The sequence below is a fragment of the Saimiri boliviensis genome, chromosome 2 (genome assembly GCF_048565385.1).
Source record: "Saimiri boliviensis isolate mSaiBol1 chromosome 2, mSaiBol1.pri, whole genome shotgun sequence".
NCBI lineage: Eukaryota > Metazoa > Chordata > Mammalia > Primates > Cebidae > Saimiri > Saimiri boliviensis.
Window position 1 is genome coordinate 98406397 of NC_133450.1, and position 16369 is coordinate 98422765.

At 39.0% G+C, this 16369-nt stretch overlaps 1 protein-coding gene across 8 annotated transcripts in view; it reads left to right on the top strand.

The window, feature by feature from the left end:
- NIN (ninein) overlaps positions 1-16168 on the top strand; it is a 111697-nt gene extending 95529 nt beyond the window's left edge. For 6 of the 8 annotated variants that reach the window (XM_074393943.1, XM_074393944.1, XM_074393947.1 and 3 more), the window contains 4 exons: positions 497-598; positions 5597-5797; positions 9253-9366; positions 12293-16168. In XM_074393943.1, coding sequence (XP_074250044.1) covers positions 497-598; positions 5597-5797; positions 9253-9366; positions 12293-12502 — 627 coding nt within the window. In that variant the 3' untranslated portion in view covers positions 12503-16168. Of the gene's footprint in view, positions 1-496; positions 599-5596; positions 5798-7581; positions 8087-9252; positions 9494-12292 lie in introns of those variants that run through there. The other 2 variants (XM_074393946.1, XM_074393948.1) reach the window with 2 other exon arrangements.
- Positions 16169-16369: the final 201 nt, after the last annotated feature.

Genomic DNA, 16369 nt, shown 5'->3' on the forward strand with positions numbered 1-16369 from the left:
AGTTATATAAATCAGGTTTTATGTACCCTCAATTTTAAGCCTTTAACTTTGCCTCAAGACAGTGTTTTTCCTACTGCAGATCCATAGTAGAAGATTATCAAATCAATTTAATGGAAACCAGCATTTTTATTAATATACTACAAAATATCAGAGTACATGGCCCATGGTAAGGGTATTTCAGTGACATGTACTTACTGTACATATGTGTGGGTGTGTGTACTGTGTTGTAAGATAAAATGCATTTCTTACAGTGGGTGGCATCCAAGTCTAAAAGCCAGCTGCCTTAAGAAATCCATTCTGTGTGAAGACAGGTGATTAAAACTAGATTACTTCAATATAAGCAATACACTGATTGTATTATTTGTTTTCTGTCACTGAATTAACTTGGTTTCATTTCAAGAGTTGAGATTTCTGACAAGCACAGATTTGTCAGAATAAAATAGAACAACTCAAGTGTTTTTTTGTTTAAAGGGAATATTTTGTTTTTTGGAAACAGGTCAGTCAGATGAATTCCCTTGAGCAAGAATTAGAAACAATTCATTTGGAGAATGAAGGCCTGAAAAAGAAACAAGTAAAACTGGATGAGCAGCTCATGGAGGTAAGTTTCTCAGCAGATGGCCTTAGCTATGAAGAATATTTTAATCCATGAATGAGCCATTTGTTGGTAGAGACTAGACATGGCATTGAATTCCTGTTGTGAAACTGTCAGTACACTGCCAAGTTGAATTCTTTGGTCTGTCTTACTAAGTTTAATAGACAACTTTGCTTAATTACACTGCCATAGGAAGCCATACTGCTTTTTAGAGGAAGTAATAACGGTGACCGACCTAAAATGCAAAGACCTGTGTACCTCTGCAAAAGCAGCTGGCAGGGACTCCCTGATGCTAGCCAAGGAGCGCTGAGCACCCTTACCATCACTGTGTTTATATCAGTTCCCTGATCCCTCCTATATTGCAGGATTTTATAGATATGATTGGTGTCTAGCACCTTCTTCAGTTGGGAAATCCATGCAGGAAATTTGAGAGCATTGACATTTAGGAGTTTTAATTTCAAGTGCTTCTATTCTTCATTACTACATTTAAAACTCAGCACTGCCTTGTGAGAGACATAGCTGATAACTATGAAAATGTATCTGTGGTGGCATAGTGGTTCCTACCGGTAATCCCAGCACTTTGGGAGGCTGAGGGAGGCAAATGGCTTGAGTCCAGAAGTTCAAGACCAGCCTGAGCAACATGGCAAAACCCTGTCTCTACAAAAAAAAAAAAAAAAATTATAAAAATTAGCCCGGTATGGTGGTGTGTACCTGTAGTCCCAACTACTCAAGAGGCTGAGGCTGGAGGATTGCTTGAGCACAGGAGTTGGAGGTAGCAGTGAGCCGAGATCATACCACTGCATTCCAGCCTGGGTGACAGAGAAAGACCCTGTCTCAAAAAAAAAAAGGCTTTGTAAAACTAACTTACTAGCTTGAATGTTGGGTTCCAGTCTTCTAGATTGCTTTCTGATTAATGAGTTCAATTATAGTATGTAAGAAACTTATGTATAAATTCTTTTTATTTTTTGAGACAGAGTCTCGCCCTGTCACTCAGGCCTGAGTTCAGTGGCACAATCTCTGCTCACTGCAACCACCACCTCCTGGGTTCAACCAATTCTCCTGCCTCAGCCTCCCAAGTAGGTGGGATTACAGGCATGTGCCACCAAACCCGGCTAATTTTTTAAATTTTTAGTAGAGATGGTGTTTCATCATATTGGCCAGGCTAAAAATCCTTCTTAATAAGAATTTCATTGATAGACAGACCTTTTAGATAAAATTAGTCATAACACTTAGTGAACTATAAGACTTAGGTAAGGCAGAGAAGAACATTTAGAAATTGCCTTTTTGTGCTCTTAAAAAGTACTATGTATACACACGTTTTTAAGCCAGAATCATGAGAAATGGGGCTGGGCGCAGTGGCTCACACCTGTAATCCCAGCCCTTTGGGAGGCTGAGGCAGGTGATCACCTGAGGTCAGGAGTTTGAGACCAGCCTGGCCAAAATGGTGAATCCCTGTCTCTAGTAAAAATACAAAAAAAAAAAAAAAATAGCTGGGTGTGGTGTTGGGTGCCTGTAATCCCAGCTACTCAGAAGGCTGAGAATCGCTTGAGCCTGGGAGGCAGAGATTGCAGTGAGCCAAGATCGCGCCATCGCACTCCAGCGTGGACAACAAAGTGAGACTCCATCTAAAAAAAAAAAAGAAGAAGAAATTGGAATATTTAAGTATTTTCTTTTATGAAGCTGGCCACATGCAAAGGTAGCTTTTAAAAACCAAGTATTGACTTTTAATGTGAAATCTTATACCTGTTAATTCTAATGGAACTTTCATTAGGAAATAGAACTGAATTATTGGCCGGATGCAGTGACTCACGCCTGTAATCCTAGCACTTTGAGAGGCCAAGGTGGACAGATTATGAGGTCACAAGTTCGAGACCAGCCAGACTAACATGGTAAAACATCGTCTCTACTAAAAATACAAAAATTAGCCAGGCATGATGGTGTGCGCCTGCAATCCCAGCCACTCAGGAGGCTGATGCAGGAGAATCGCTTGAGCTCGGGAGGCAGAGGTTGCAGTGAGCAGAGATTGTGCCACTGCACTCCAGCCTGGGTGACAGAGCGAGACTATTTTTTTTTAAAAATGAATTATTATGCTTTATTTATACAAACTGGTTATTTTTTTGAGATTCTGTCACTCAAGCTAGAGTACAGTGCCATGATCACAGCTCACTGCAGCCTTGAATTCTTGGGTTCAAACAATCCTTCCACCTCCGACTCCCAAAGTATTGGGAGTTCCCTCATCCCTCCTGCATTACTCCAGATTGGAGTTTTTAAAAACAGCGTTATTGCGGTATCATTTACATAGTATATATTTCACGTATTTCAGGTGTACAATTCAATGATTTTTTTGTGTATTAATTTTTAACCTGTGATAAATACATACCTAACATATAATTGCCATTTTAACCATTTAAAAATGTACAATTCAGTGGCATTCATTAAATTCACAACATCCTACAACCATTACCACTACTTCCAAAACCTTTTCATCACTCCAAACAGAAGCTGTAACCATTAAGCATTAACCATTCCCCCTCTCCAGCCCTACAAACTGGCTTTTTACTTATATTATGATACCTATAGAGTAGGTTAATTTGGGGGATGCACAGTGGTTTTCATACCTTCTTTTGTGCCCTAGCTCACCAGAGGGATAGGTACATTGCTTCTCACTCTGGCAGGGATTCTTACCTCATTGGGGCAGCGGGTGGTAAGCTGGGTGGGGACAAGTTTCTGCATCAGAACTGGAATCAGGGAATTTAAGCAAAGCTCTCTTCATGATTCTGATTTGACATACGCACTCCCTTGTGGGAAGTAGGCTCTCCTCATCTGTATATACTAGTTTAACAGTCACAGTTCTAATGTAACATATCCCCCACTATAATTAAAGATCACAAATTACTCGACTAGGAAAATGAAAAAATAGGGCTAGTATTTGACTCCTACTTCAGGGCTTTTTCTACTGTGAGCAGTTCAATAAACAGTTTGTTCTAAACATTCAACAAAAGGGTTACAGGCTATATCAGCAGTTCCTAGGTCTGCTGTGTACCTCTGTGATAGCCAACAGTTCAGACACTTGAACAAGAAAAATGACTTATGGTTTATACTGTATTCTGCACCTCCAAGTGGCAAAAGATTTAACATCAGATCCATTCCATACTGGACCTGGAATTATCTTTATTTATTTTTGAGACAAAGTCTCACTCTGTCACCCAGGGTGCAGTGCAGTGGTGCGGATCTCGGCTCACTGCAACCTCTGCCTCATGGGTTCAAGCGATTCTCCTGCTCAGCTCCCAAGTAGCCAGAACTAAAGGCCCACATGCCACCATGCCTGGATAATTTTTCTATTTTTGGGAGAGATGGGGTTTTACTATGTTGGCCAGGCTGGTCTTGAACTCCTGACCTCAAGTGATCTGCCCACCTTGGCCTCCCAAAGTGCTGGGATTACAGATATGAACCACTGCGCCCGGCCTGGATCTGGAATCTTCTAATTCATTATACTGAGAGGAGTACAAAGAGGATATAGTAAGTGCAGACGCACTTGCAGAATTAGAGCTGTAGGACATTTTAGTGTCTAAAATTTATACACGAAAAAATGTAAATGGTGGTCTTTCATATGCTCCTGTTCATGTATATACCTAATTAGTACTGTTCTTTCCTTTTATAACTCATACTTTTCTCTTTTTATAACTCCTATAATTTTCTTTTCTTCTTGTTTTGTCTGTGGCTAACCTGTACCTAGAACTCAGTGGTTGGAAGTAGCAGAGAAGGGTGCAGTTCTCTGCCTGAGATAGTGTGTGAAGGTAGACCTTTCTCTTTCAATGAACTTTCATAGCATGGAGCCATCTCATTCAACCCCTTGCTCATGTTATCCTTTCTGTTGCTCATAACAGTTACTAAGAATTTAAGATAAGAGCCAGTATTCATTTTGTTTTAATGGTATAATATGTCTGTTTGCCTCAGACTTTTCCTCCGTATTTAAAGCATTATGTATGAAGAAAATTATCCCACTGCTATAAAATTTTGGGATAATTCTCCATAATTTTTATCATGAAAATAAAGTATTTTCAAAGTGGGAAGTGGGCCATGCCCCTACCCCCACCTAGAAATTTCGCTCTAAGGAAATGGATAGTGGCTCTGCAGTTTCACGACATTTCATTACAGCCCAGTCTTAGAGGTCCTTTTTCACCTTCTCACAAGCCTGGAGGTGCCGCTTCTTGAGCTTAGTCCTTGATCATGTTTGTTGCATGCTCAGCGAGTTTACAGGCGTGAGGTGGCCTGCCTCACTGACCCAAATGCCGCGTATCCTCCTCCCTTTCCTCTCCCTGACTTGGACTGGCATGTTGATGCACATTTCCTCACGGTCTTGAATACTCCCATTCCATGTTGTCCGGTTCCCAGATGCTCTAGGATATTATTGCTCTATGCATCAGAATTGTCTGTCTTGTTGTGCCGTTTCACCTAAGGGTGTAACTGCATATTGATAAACTAAAGGTAGGTTAAAATAATTTTAGATCCAAGATGAAGTTCTTCAGAAAACTTGCTAACTCGGGGTTGGAACAAATGTAGTCATTGAACATTTATCTTTAAGCATCTTTATGAATGGTAAATGAAGTGGTAAAACTCTAAAGCATAACCACTTTCTCCCTCGATTTCCTTACTCCAACCCCAGTTTTAAAAAGGAGGGAGGTAATTTTTCCAATGTAAAAAAAAAAAGGGATGGAATTCAGATGTATTATGTACATCATGCCCTTGTCGGGAAGTGCTTTTTTTTTTTTTAAGTCTAAAACTTTTAAGAAAGTCTACTTATTAAGCATATTCTCTACTAAGCAAAATAGCTCTTCTCATTTCCATCTTCCTCAGGCCCAAGTACTGTCCTGTTTCTAAGTTTCAGTGGGTCCGAGGTTGTGAATGAATTTGTAGCCTTCATTCCTCACTGCCGGACACCATCCAGGGCAGCTCTGGGATTGAAGGCCCTCAGCTGACCGGCGCTTTGCCGTTGTCCTTCAGATGCAGCACCTGAGGTCCACTGCGATGCCTAGCCCTTCCCCTCACGCTTGGGATTTGCAGCTGCTCCAGCAGCAAGCCTGTCCGATGGTGCCCAGGGAGCAGTTTCTGCAGCTTCAACACCAGCTGCTGCAGGCAGAAAGGATAAACCAGCACCTGCAGGAGGAACTTGAAAACAGGATCTCCGAAACCAACACACCACAGGTATGAAGCTCTCTCTTCTCTAGTAGTAAACTCAGATCATCTGTTAATTTTACCCGATTATTTGAAAGTTATACCAGTTCAAAGGTGGAGAGAAAGAACCTAAATCTGGTGGGACACACCTGTAGTCCCAGCTACTGGGAGACTGAGACAGGAGGATCACTTGAGGCCAGAGGTTCAAGGCTGCAGTGAGCTACGATCATGCCTGTGAATAACCACTACGCTCTAGCCTAGGCGTTGTAGCAAAACTCCATCTCTTAAACTTAAAAAACAAAATTAAATCGTGACCCGAAATCTTCTTTCGGAGAGTTATATTTTACCTGTATGACAAATCCATAGAATTGCAGTGCGTTTTTTTGGGTTGTGCAGTGCCACTTTTGAGCTCTCAGCGTCTAAGCTGAGTCATTTAGTGTTCTGAGACTCCTTTGCCCATTTGTAATAGACGATGAAGTATCAGGATCACTTAAACATAGTGCACAATTGGCCTAATGTTCCCATCCCATGCCGAAAATAAATATTACAAAGTTTAAATGTGGCTAGGATACGCGCTACTAACAAAGTACGCTGAGCTTTCCTGTGCCAGAGCCCTGCAGCCTGCTGCATTCCATGAAATTCCAAGCGAGGACTTTTCACAACAAATAGTGTAGTCTGTGACATCGTTCTAGTTGACATACTTCATTTAAGTTACCCAGTTCAAAAAACTAAGAAGATCAAGATCTTCTCATTGTTTCCATCAGCATGATCCCAGCTTACCACCACATCCAATCTTGTGTTAGGTTTATTTCTCTTTAGTGCATTCATCATCCTTTCTCAGAAGTTTAACTCTCAGGACTCGCCCATTTCGTTAATTCAGAATTAGGAATAAAGAAACAAACTCCTTCTTTGTGGGATTCTACCTTAATTTTTTCTGGTTTGCATGCACTGTGTTTTCAGATACCTTTCCTCTCAGTTAATACTTGATAAGGAATTTCCCATCTCCTTTTAAATCCCCTCAGAGTGGCTTTGCAAAGTCATGTTAGCCCTGGAACTATACATAGGAGCAGTTCTATTTCTTCTACTGGTATCTATGCTTTATTATGAAGTACTCCTATCACCTGTCAGTTCTAATCAACTTTTCCCTCTACATGCATACCTTTATTTCTAATCAGCTTTAGAAGGTTTTTTGTCTTATGAGCTTCAAAATCTGTTTTTGAAAGCTTTATACATATCTCTTCAACTTCCCAATATTAAAGGTCTTAAATTGTGATGGTAGAGTGTTAGATGCTTTAACTCTTCATTAAGTAATTGAACTACAAAACTTTGATCTCAGTTTTTAGTGGACCTTCTAACCGAATGATCCTGCCAAGATTCTACTCATTACTCTCTTACACACTATTTTCAAAGCATGCTCTTCCCAACCCACCCACCTATGTTAAAAAGGATCCTTTTATCTAATCCTGAAGGAATCGGAGGAAAAACAGTTAAGATTTTTGGAAAAAAAGAAAAATCCTCCAACCAGCTGACAAGGGTAGACTGCCTATTAGTCTCACCAGCATGCTATTGCAGGCTCTCCCATTTCCTGCTGCTGAGCTGACACTAATTTTAAGAATATAGATTATTAGAATCTGCATGTTTGTGTGTGTGGAGTGATGTGATCTCTTCTGCGTTTGTGTTGCTTTGCTTGCCTATGTAGTGTTGATGTGTGTGCTTTTAAAAAGTGTTTGCATCATAAATGTGTGAATTTAGACTCCCTCTAAAAACTCATCCTGACATGAGGGTGAAGTGTACCACTTGCCTTCTTTCTCTAGGCCTTGCTACCGGAGCAGCGAGCAGTGCATGCAGATTCCTACAGAAGGATTGGGCACCTGTGAAAACTGGGCTGCTATGGATGACATTTCTTACCATGGCAGACAGACGCACACACCCACCCATGCACACACACCACACACAGAGGCATAAGCTAAGCTATGTTGGAATCAAGTGCTCTTTTAAATTATTTATTTTTACTGTTAAACCTTTGCAGTATTATGTCTCTTATTTATTTATGTAGAAATGACAGATCTTGTGAATCAAATTCACAAACATCAGCTTGTTACAAATCATTTCTACCCTTTAAAGAGTGTGAATTTAAGATTCTTGAAAGGATGTAGTCTATCTATTTTCTCATTCCATATGTTGTAACTATTTTTAACGAAAGGTACTACTTTTATATATGGAATTTGAAGAAAATCAGGGGTATTTATACTGTTTTGTATAAGATGTATGAAACTTTTTGACAGGAAAATTTTGATGAAATAAAATAAATTTTAAGTATATGACTGCCTTTGTTTTTCCTGTTTTTCCACTCTTTTGCCAACTCTCTGTTCTGTGAATTCTCTTATTTGTTTTGCTTTGTTGGGCAAGTAGTTATCAGACTTACAGTATTTATGTTTGAACTTTAAAAAGCTATTTTTTTTTAAATGTCAGCCTTTTCAAAAGCTAGATGTTCTCCAGGCCCAATTTCTTATAATTTACTTCCTGCATTAGACCTTTGCTTACAGTTTCTATCCTCAGGATAGCTACCTACATGATTTAGGGTTTGATGATGAAGTGTGATTAATAATATCCAAACAGATGGTTGTCTTTGACTTAAACTTGGTCATTCTGCATGGCTTTTAAAGTATGTCTTAACTGCCATCACCCGTTAACACCTTTTTGAAATCTGAAATTCCTCATGGGGACATTTTTGGTGGACTGCAGAGGGATGGGGGGTGGGAGGCGGTTGGCTGCATTCTGGTCTCTCTAGGTCTTGCTGCTCTCCAAGACCCACTTACTCCTTAACCTATCACTATTGTGTGAGAAGAGAAGAGGAGATTTTTAATTTTCAGTCGCTTTGGTAATAAACCCATCCTCCAATCCAGATGTGTGTTTCACATTTACAAGTGGGAAACAGATGACTAGAAAAATTGGCAGGAAGAGGCTGCTTATGATGAAGAAAGAAACTCTAACACCCTCACAGCCATCAGCTGCTTCAGAGGAGAAACAGACATGCCTATTGCAAGCTGACTGGGAACGTTAGGAAACCCTGAATACAGTCAGTGCTTGTTTTGTTGTTGAGAGGCCCACAACATTGCAAAGACCCAAATCACAGATGGGAGGTGCTAACTCTTTTATCTTGGATGTCCATTTTACTAGAAGTACACACAGGTATTAAATTATGGGTTTTAAATAATTTTGGTTTCTATCAGGGGGACGATGGTAACACAGGTAAGATTCTTTTTTTTTTTTAATCTGATTCTTTGTCTGATAGGGTTACTTTTCTTACATATGCAATCCATGCAGGGCTCACAACTCCCATTTTATTAGAAATCCATCCTTCCTGTTACAAAGGCAAAACATTTGCTGCCCTTTCTCTAGGCATCTTGTGGGGAAAATAAACCAGTGTTTTCTTTTCAGTGTGACGTGATTTTCAAATGATAATGCACTTTTTTTCCCTTCAGGGAAACCAGGAACAACTGGTAACTGTCATGGAAGAACGAATGATAGAAGTTGAACAGAAACTGAAACTAGTGAAAAGGCTTCTTCAAGAGAAAGTGAATCAGCTCAAAGAACAAGTGAGCCTCCCCGGTCATCTCTCTTCACTCACCTCACATTCCAGCTTTAACTCCAGTTTTACATCCCTCTATTGCTATTAACTCGTTAACTTATGTTGTCTAATAAAGGCAAATTCTATTTTTTTAAGTGTCTACAAGAACTTAGGATTTGCTCTCCCTCATATCACCCCAAAAGTATGAACTCTTTTTTCCAAAGCTCTGTTTAAGGCATGTTTGTTCACAATTTAAAAGTGTAAATCTTTGCTAACATTCACATGGACCTAAGATTTTACAGATCAAAAAAAAAAAAAAAAAACTGTCGATTCATATGGACCTAAAGCATGTGAATGGCTATGTTTTAGGTCCATGTGAACCAATAGATTTTCTTCTGCCCAAGACAGGAAATATATTCCTATTTAAATCAGAAAAAAATGACATAGGTATGAGGGGCTGAAGACTGGAAAAAAAAAAAAAAAGAAAAAAGAAAAAAATGACATAGGTTTAAAAGCGGGGAGGGAATAAATAGAACTTTAGCTTTCCTGTTCCCAAAAGCTTCTGGAAAACCTCAAAAAAGTATCTTACTGCTACAACCAGACTCCAGAAAGACATACTTTGAATTAGAGGACCACTAATCGGTCTGTTCCTTTTCATCCGCTGCTGGCAGATGTGGCCTTGGTGTTTAGAAATTAGTTGCACATCCCCTGAAGAGACATGCAGAAAGTACTACCCTCTGGGAGAGTGTTGTAGCCTCTCTGGAGACTGAGACTGAGACAGACAGGTAGAGGGGGCAGAAATTGCCCAACCTAGTTCTTTAGATACTTAAGACCTAAGAATAATCCTCCCAAGAGAGGGTCTGAATTCATTTGTAGACAGGAACTTTCTGTTGACCTGTATCTTAATACACAGAGAAGAAAAAGTCCTGCTGAGTGAGCATTTATCCATTCAGTTCTTTACATATTCAAGCATTCAACACATAGTTACTGTGGGCCAGGTCCTGCTGTACACACATGGATATGGCAGTGAACAAAGTCCCTGCCCAGCTTGGCCAAACGGTAGGTTCAGAAATAAATAGGATCCGTCAGTTTTCAGTAGACGGGAACACAAGAGAAGAGATTTTGATCCAGCCCAGTAAAGAAAGCTTCCTGAAGGCCTCTTAAGCTGCATCTTGAGGGTTGAGTAAGATTTCAGCGGTTAAGAAATTGTGGGGCCGGGCGCGGTGGCTCAAGCCTGTAATCCCAGCACTTTGGGAGGCCGAGGCGGGTGGATCACGAGGTCGAGAGATCGAGACCATCCTGGTCAACATGGTGAAACCCCGTCTCTACTAAAAGTGCAAAAAATTAGCTGGGCATGGTGGCACGTGCCTGTAATCCCAGCTACTCAGGAGGCTGAGGCAGGAGAATTGCCTGAACCCAGGAGGCGGAGGTTGCGGTGAGCCGAGATCGTGCCATTGCACTCCAGCCTGGGTAACAAGGGCGAAACTCCGTCTCAAAAAAAAAAAAAAAAGAAAAAAAAAGAAATTGTGGGAAGGGCATCCAAGGCTGTGGGAACATCATGGAGTTGTGGCACATGTTGGGTGTGGGCATGTATCATCACGTCTGCGTTGACAGTTCACATTGTCCTGGGAGAGGCAGGAGGGGAGACTAGAGAGGAAGGAGGAACAGGACAGTTGGCCTCCAGTGCTGAGCCAAGGAGCTTCAGTTTTATTCTGTCGGTGATGAAGAGCCATCACAGTGGTTTTTGTTTTGTTTTTTATTTTTATTTTTGGAAAGGAAAAGGGAGGGAGAGAGGAAGGAAAAAAAAAGTTGTATTCAGGAAGTTCAACAGAGACTAGGTTCTGAAATATTAGTGATAGCTGCCTGTCATGTAGGTGCTGAGTGCTGTTATCCTTATCCTTGCTAATAAGTTGTTAAGCCACTCTTTTAGTTGCTTTTTACTCTCATAAACCTTTATAGTTTTAGATGCCCTACTTGAAATTGGGTATAAAATGAACAGTTAAAAGATGTAACGTGGGAAGGGAGACTGGAAAATATTAACCAGAATGACAATGAAATTATCCCAAGGCGCTGCTATCAAGTTTTCCCACCTCAACCTAGACTACATATTCTTTCGGGTTTTTTTTCTTTAAACAGAGATCTTGTTGCCCAGGCTGGAGTGTAATGGGGCAATCTCGGCTCACCGCAATCTCATCCTCCCAGGTTCAAGCCATCTCCTGCCTCAGCCTCCCCAGTAGCTGGGATTACAGGCACACGCCACCACACTCAACTAATTTTTTGTATTTTTGGTAGAGATGGAGTTTCTGCACGTTGCTCAGGCTGGTGTCAAACTGCCGACCTGAGGTGATCTGCCCGCCTTGGCCTCCCAAAGTGCTGGGATTAGAGGCATGAGCCACTGTGCCTGGCCTAGACTATTTATTCTTACTATAAAGATTAGACTAAACAAAGCCCCATGCAAAAAAAAAAAAAAAAAAAAAAAAATTTCAGGAAAAGTAACTGCCCAAATCTTACCTCTGTTATATGAGCTAAATTTTAAAATAATCAGTGGGTTGTAGTTATGAATGGGGGAAGTTCAAGCATCTTCAGTTACAAGCAGAGTTACAGTCCACACCTGACACCTCAGGAATTTAAGTTATAAAAGTATTTCATATTTTTAAAGAATGAATAAAGGAATAATGCCTATTTAGGTAGAAGAAAACCTTTGGAGCTCTCTGATATCAATCTGTTCTTTTTATTGGTAACTTACATAAACATGCAAAGAAATAGCTTGGAAAAAGTGGATTTGCTCCAGTGGCATCCCTGATGCCATGTCTGATGATAAAGCTATATTGTAAAATAAAAGAATATAATTAGAAGAAGTGTTCTGCCTTTATGAAATAACTGTCCTTATGTCAGACCTTCAACTAAGAAGAGATACAGAAATGGAGTCAAGATGTTTCTGGTTCTGTTTCTAGCTCTGCAAGAACACTAAGGCAGACGCGATGGTGAAGGATTTGTATGTTGAAAATGCCCAGTTGTTGAAAGCTTTGGAAATGACTGAACAGCGACAGAAAACAGCCGAGAAGAAAAACTACCTCCTGGAAGAGAAGATTGCCAGCCTCAGTAATATAGTTAGGAATCTGACACCAGCGCCACTGACTTCTACACCTCCTTTGAGGTCATAGCCAAACCAAAGGGTACACTCATATTTGTGCACTTTGCTGAAATAGATGGGACATTTCAGTAGATTCTCAACTTTTGTAACCTTTATTGGCTTAAAGTTAAAATTAAGCCTAACCTCAACTGCCAGCAACAGAACTGGAGTTTCCATTTAGAATAGTTTTTCTAAATAGACCCTTATGGGAGTTTGAAAATAAACACTCACATACTTCACTGCGTAAATTATTCCCAAGATATGAATTTATTTTAGAATTCTAATAGCCACCAAGAATGTGGACATAATTCAATCACCTTACAATTCCAGTTTTGAATGAGTTTTTGTTTTTTGGGTTTTTTTTTAATCATGATTACAAATCTGTGTGTAAAGTCTAGGTATTTAAGGTTTGAGATCTGTTGAGAATGGTTGTTATGAACTTTATTTTAAAACCAAATCTAGGTGTTCTTACACATTTAAATACTGGAAAGTCATTGTAATAGTTTTGGTTCTTTGAATTAATTGGTAGACTGAATTGATTGGTAAAATATAATTGTTTGCTTAGGAGGCAGGGCTTCTTAAGTGGTTATTAGCCACTGAAGTCAGACAAGCCCAAATCTGTAGAATTCTAACTTTCTAACGCCTGTGACAGTATTGCCACTCTTTTTGTATTATAAACTTAGAACTGATTTACTCAATTGCACTCTTAACTGATGTTAAAGCTTTACTTGCTTTAAACAGCCTTTTCTTCTTTCTCTTAGAAGTTTCATTTGGGAGCTGGTCTTCTAAGAAATGGATAAAGCCACATAATTAAAGCATTTCAACTGTAGGGAAAGCACTGAACAAACCACTTTGGAGTAAATAGCTACTCTTAGAAAAGACGGTTAAGCAGACCATGTAGGTTTTCCGTCTCTGAAATCTTGGAGTTCATGAACTTACTTGTGGTTGCCTCAAGAACTCAGGGAACAATATTCTAAACGGTCTTCCTGAACTACTGTAGGGCCTCTCTAAGAATTTGAAAAGTATAAACCATGTGACCTCATTTATTTGTGTTATATATTCACAGCCATAGTAGAATTTTTATTTCTACATTTTTAGTAAATTTAATATTCTGGGGGAAAAGGCCTTGATTTTAGTGTTAAAAAACCTGATTTATGGAAGAGTTTGTTTATTTAATATAGGTCAAAATTTTCCATGTTTCTTATTCCTTCTAAACCTCAACTCTGATTCGAAGAATTTCTTACTTTCATAAGCATTGGCATGCCATCTTAGGTGAAGGAGTGCCCAATAGGACTTCTCACTCATGCTCAAGATCAAAACTTTATAGAAGAGTAACCACTTTAGATTCGGTAACCTTCTTTTTCTTGCAGTTACAGTCTCTGCTTCTATCCACTTCCGCCAGCAGTCGGTGGAAGACTCACTAGGTGCAGGGGCACTATTCAGGCTCATCACAACAACCTGCTTGTCTTCATGAGACAGAAAAATTCTCTTTGATATATTCCTGGAGGGCCAAGCCCATCTGTTTACAAAAGGTTTAACAGCAAAATCAGGCACTGCTTTTACGGGCAGGACACAACAGAAAGCAGACCGCCCAAGAGGTCATAATGTCAGAAACTGAATCTCAACAAAGTAATTTCCATCAGGGAACTTCAGGGTTTCTTGGGGCTTCTCAGTCTCACCAGTCAGTCCAGGAGACCTCACAGTACAAGAGCCTTGACAAGGCACTGTTTTTTGTGGGACTGGGAGTTCACACTGATGAAGCAGACTTTTCAGTTTTTGCGCAGCTCTCGTCAGAAAGCCCTGACTTTCCCCTAGATAAAGAGGTCATTTTCATCCTGCCCTATAATTACACTTCAAAATCTTGCACATCTGCTCTCATGCCTTCTTTAGATCTTTCTTCTGCGATGCAAACATTCCTAGTAGGTGTTTAACTACTTGTATGGCATAAGCTTTCACTTAAAACTCTGAATTGGCCTTAGGCTAAGGACAAAAATTAACTAAGTACCTGTAGTGTATTTATGTGATAATGTGTCAAGTTACTCCAGGTTATTGCTGTTGGAACTGAACAATATTTCCCAGATAGCTGGCCTTAGCATGTGATCACATTTGTTGTATTTTTAATTTTTGTCTTTTATACTATGAGAGGTGTAGGTTAATTTGTTTATTTCCTATAAATTTGTATTTATGTGTATATAAAATGTACAATGAATGTAAATATGACTTTCTGGAAAGTTTAGACTACATTTAGAGTCTCTATTCAAAATCAAAATGCTGCTCAAAAGTGAATTTAACCAACATATAGGTGCTTAATTTCTCATTTTACCTGACTTACGAGGTTGGGAAAAGTGTCAATATGAGAAATATACAGATACCTTAAATGTATACATTTATGCAACCATTTTTGAGAAGTTGAGTGGCAATTTATAATTTAGTTCACAATTTATAGTAGAGCTTACAGCTTTTAAAAGACCTTTTAAAGACATTAAATGTAAACTGAAAATTATATTTAGATGTTTCAAACTTTACAATAGCACTCTTCAAAATATTAAGTTATGTATTTTATAGGCATTTAGTTGCTTGTGTATTAAAAACACTGATTTTTAAGCTTCTTGATTTAAGAACAATTATTTAAGATAGTCTTAAAAGATGGGTTCTTCATTTCATGAAAAGGGAATCAAGTTTGCCTTTGTCATAATACATTACACTAAGAAAAAAGAAATGTGGATAGCAAAATCCACCTGTCATCCTATTTTGCTCTCTTCTGCTTTTTAGAAGCCTGCACTTTAGCTCAGATTTGTGGAGGGAAGAGTAGAAGGGGAGAGTAGAACCAACCACAGTGTTTTATTTATTTTTCTAAAATTATTATTAAATCCAGATTTTTAAAACTGTTTTAGGTGTGAATTCTTCCCAGAAACTTCAATCCGTTGCCTATTTAGCCTTCAGCGTATTTTACATAAGTAGATCACGAAGTCATAGGCTTTCAAGGCATAGGAAGAGCTAGTACGGGTCTAGTATTTTAATAATGCACTAATACCCAGGGCAGATGTGACAAACTATTTATTCTCTCAAAAATAAGGGTTTATGGCAAACTGTGTTTTTTTAACATGTGAGAAATGAATTTTTTATTTTGTGATTTATATGATTTTCTTTTTTGCTGAGTGAAGGAAAAGATAAATTGTTGCTATTGTCAGCATCTTAAAGGTATTTACAATCAAGGCAAGGCTAAGTGCTTTGTGATAGTATTAAGCGAGTCATGTTTTGAATGGATTACCTGTAATGACTCATTGGAATGATGTAATTATACAAGTAATGCTAAAACCCAAGTCAAAGCCTAATTAACCAAAGCACTCATTTTAAAATCATCATGTTTGGACCTATCTGGACCTTTCAGCACTGTAGTTTTGGTTTTGTGGCATATGAATAGTTGTTTAACAAATCAAAGTTAGCTTTTTGCTTTTCAGCTTTTTTGGACAATACAAGTTAAGTTCTTAATGGGGAGACATTATCATGGCATGACTTAAGGGAACATTGGTGTGTGAAGGAAAAACAGATTATCTAAAGCCATCTCTATATTTCTGTTCAGATAAAGACTAATGAGTATGTGTTTATATCAGCTTTGTATATTTCATCTTAGCCATTCTATCCTAGCAAGATTTGAATGTGAGCTTAAAATGTAAATAAATAATTTTGCAAACAAGCCTTTTGTTTTCTATATATACCTACACTGACATTTTAATGAAGTTTCAGAGTATTTATCATTGGTCTTTAGAATGATAGCATCAAAATATTTCACTGAACACATTCTGCAAATGCAGAATCTCAGCCCACACTCCAGACCTACTAAATCAGAGTCTTCATTTTGGAGAGATTCCTCAAGTGATTTGTGTAGGATTTAGAG